General features: G+C 61.6%; 1 protein-coding gene across 1 annotated transcript in view; it reads left to right on the forward strand.

Annotated features, from left to right (window-relative positions):
• KMT2B (lysine (K)-specific methyltransferase 2B) overlaps nucleotides 1-2885 on the forward strand; it is a gene marked incomplete at its 5' end in the record, with an annotated part of 20877 nt that continues 17992 nt past the window's right edge. The window contains 3 exons of the mRNA XM_011948970.1: nucleotides 1-45; nucleotides 1132-1204; nucleotides 1445-2883. Coding sequence (XP_011804360.1) covers nucleotides 1-45; nucleotides 1132-1204; nucleotides 1445-2883 — 1557 coding nt within the window. The remainder of the gene's footprint in view (nucleotides 46-1131; nucleotides 1205-1444; nucleotides 2884-2885) is intronic.

Here is a 2885-nt window from a genome sequence, read left to right on the forward strand (position 1 = left end):
TGCGTGCCGGAGGAGGAGAGCAGTGACGGGGAATCCGACGAGGAGGTGAGGCGGTCGGAGGCGTCCCCAGCGCCGGGTGGGGCGGAGGCCGGGGCTTCCAGGGGTCTGGGTTGCCCCGGGAGTGGCGTGGGCAGGCCGGGTCCTCAGGGTTCCTTCAGAGAGACGGGGCACGGAGGGAGGGAGGCTGCATGCAGCTTCCGGGGGAAAGGGCCTCTGGAAGTGGGTAGAGAAGCCCAGGCTGCAGCCGGGCACTCGCGCCCGATGTCGGTCCCGCTGAAGTGTCCTGGGCCGATCCTTTTCGGCAGCTGGCAGAGCTAGGGCGGTGGAGGTTTGGGCGAGGAGGCAGTGGCGACTGCATGCCCAGCCAGTCGTGGTTGACAGCGGCAGCGTGGCCTTGGCAGACAGGTTGGAGCTGTCTGGGCTCTTACCTGTGGGCCGCCCTGCCGGGCCTCGCAACCTTCTGGTTTCTCCAGGGCCCCAGTTCCTCTTGGCATCTCAGGTGGAATGGTGGAGGGCTTCCTCTTGGGGCTCGGGCTGAGCAGGAGTGGGATGAAGGCCGGGACTGGGCACCCTGGCAGGTCAGAGCTCAGCTCAGGATTTCTCCCCCAGCCTTTCAGAACAGGCAGGAAGGTGTGGGTTGCTACCCTGGACGGTTAATAACCACTTGAGGGCTTGCAGTGGAGCCTGTACGAAAGCCATCTGATGCCCTCCCTGCCCCTCCACTTGCCGGCCCCTGTTCCCAACTTAATTCAGAAAGAAACTGTGGCCCCAGAGGGTGTCAGTGGAGGTCCCACTTTGGTCTCAGTTGGACTCTGAGGGAATCTGAGTATGGGGCCTGCTGCCTTCCCTGAGGAGACCCTGTTGTCTTCTCTCCTGAGCCAGTGAACCATGGCTTTGGTTGTGCTGGTGTGGTCCAGCACTGGGGATCGGGGTTCAGAATACCTGGCGCCTCCATCCCTAGGGAAAGACCCTGTCTTGCACTCCCCGTGACCTTTGGGTCTTTTTTGTTCTTTTTAAATAGGCAGGGGTATGTTAAGTGGGAACTGGGGATATTCCTCGATGCCTCAGGTGGAACGAGGGTTTTGGCACTGACTGCTGTTTCTCCCCTCCACCCCTGGTCCCCTAAATCAGGAGTTTCAGGGTTTTCATTCAGATGAAGATGTGGCCCCCAGTTCCCTGCGCTCTGCGCTCCGATCCCAGCGAGGTGAGTGACGGGGGAACTCCACCTCTGTAGCGTCACAGGAATTTATCCTCGCCCTTCGTGTCAGCTCTTCCCTGTTCAACTAGTCTGTCAGTTGCCGAGTGTGTTCTGTGTTCAGAGTCCAAGCTAGTCTGGGCAGCGGGGGAAACACACAAGCAAGACCTGGTCCCTGCCCTCCTGGAGCGCTTTCCTCTGTCTGCAGGGCCGGCTTGATCCATCTCCCCACACCTATTCTCCTTTTAGGTCGAGCGCCCCGAGGTCGGGGTCGCAAGCATAAGACGACCCCCCTTCCTCCTCCTCGCCTAGCAGATGTGGCTCCTACCCCCCCAAAGACCCCTGCCCGGAAACGGGGTGAGGAAGGCACAGAACGGATGGTGCAGGCACTGACTGAACTTCTCCGGCGGGCCCAGGCACCCCCAGCACCCCGGAGCCGGGCATGTGAGCCCTCCACCCCCCGGCGGTCTCGGGGACGGCCCCCAGGACGGTCAGCAGGCCCCTGCAGGAGGAAGCAGCAAGCAGTAGTCGTGGCAGAAGCAGCTGTGACAATCCCCAAACCTGAGCCCCCACCTCCTGTGGTTCCAGTGAAACACCAAACTGGCAGCTGGAAGTGTAAGGAGGGACCCGGCCCAGGACCTGGGACCCCCAAGCGTGGAGGACAGTCAAGCCGCGGAGGCCGTGGAGGCAGGGGCCGAGGCCGAGGTGGTGGGCTCCCTTTTGTGATCAAGTTTGTTTCAAGGGCCAAAAGAGTAAAGATGGGACAATTGTCCTTGGGACTCGAATCAGGTCAGGGTCAAGGTCAACATGAGGAAACTTGGCAGGATGCCCCCCAAAGAAGAGTTGGATCTGGACAGGGAGGGAGCCCTTGCTGGAAAAAGCAGGAACAGAAGCTGGATGACGAGGGAGAAGAGAAGAAAGAAGAAGAAAAAGACAAGGAGGAGGGAGAAGAGAAGGAAGAAAGAGCTGTAGCTGAGGAGATGATGCCAGCCGCGGAAAAGGAAGAGACAAAGCTGCCACCACCGCCTCTGACTCCTCCAGCCCCTTCACCTCCTCCGCCCCTCCCACCCCCTTCAACATCTCCTCCACCCCCACTCTGCCCTCCACCACCACCCCCAGTGTCCCCACCACCTCTACCATCCCCTCCACCGCCTCCTGCCCAAGAGGAGCAGGAAGAGTCCCCTCCTCCTGTGGTCCCAGCTACGTGCTCCAGGAAGAGGGGCCGGCCTCCCCTGACTCCCAGCCAGCGGGCGGAGCGGGAAGCTGCTCGGGCAGGGCCAGAGGGTACCTCTCCTCCCACTCCAACCCCCAGCACCGCCACGGGAGGCCCTCCGGAAGACAGTCCCACCGTGGCCCCCAAAAGTACCACCTTTCTGAAGAATATCCGGCAGTTTATTATGCCTGTGGTGAGTGCCCGCTCCTCCCGTGTCATCAAGACACCCCGGCGATTTATGGATGAAGACCCCCCCAAGCCCCCAAAGGTGGAGGTCTCACCTGTCCTGCGACCTCCCACCACCACCTCCCCACTTGTTCCCCAGGAACCAGCACCAGTCCCCTCTCCACCACGTGCCCCAACTCCTCCATCTACCCCAGTCCCACTCCCTGAGAAGAGACGGTCCATCCTAAGGGAACCCACATTTCGCTGGACCTCACTGACCCGGGAGCTGCCCCCTCCTCCCCCAGCCCCTCC

Source organism: Colobus angolensis, unplaced genomic scaffold, assembly GCF_000951035.1.
Source record: "Colobus angolensis palliatus isolate OR3802 unplaced genomic scaffold, Cang.pa_1.0 Scaffold107, whole genome shotgun sequence".
Lineage (NCBI taxonomy): Eukaryota > Metazoa > Chordata > Mammalia > Primates > Cercopithecidae > Colobus > Colobus angolensis.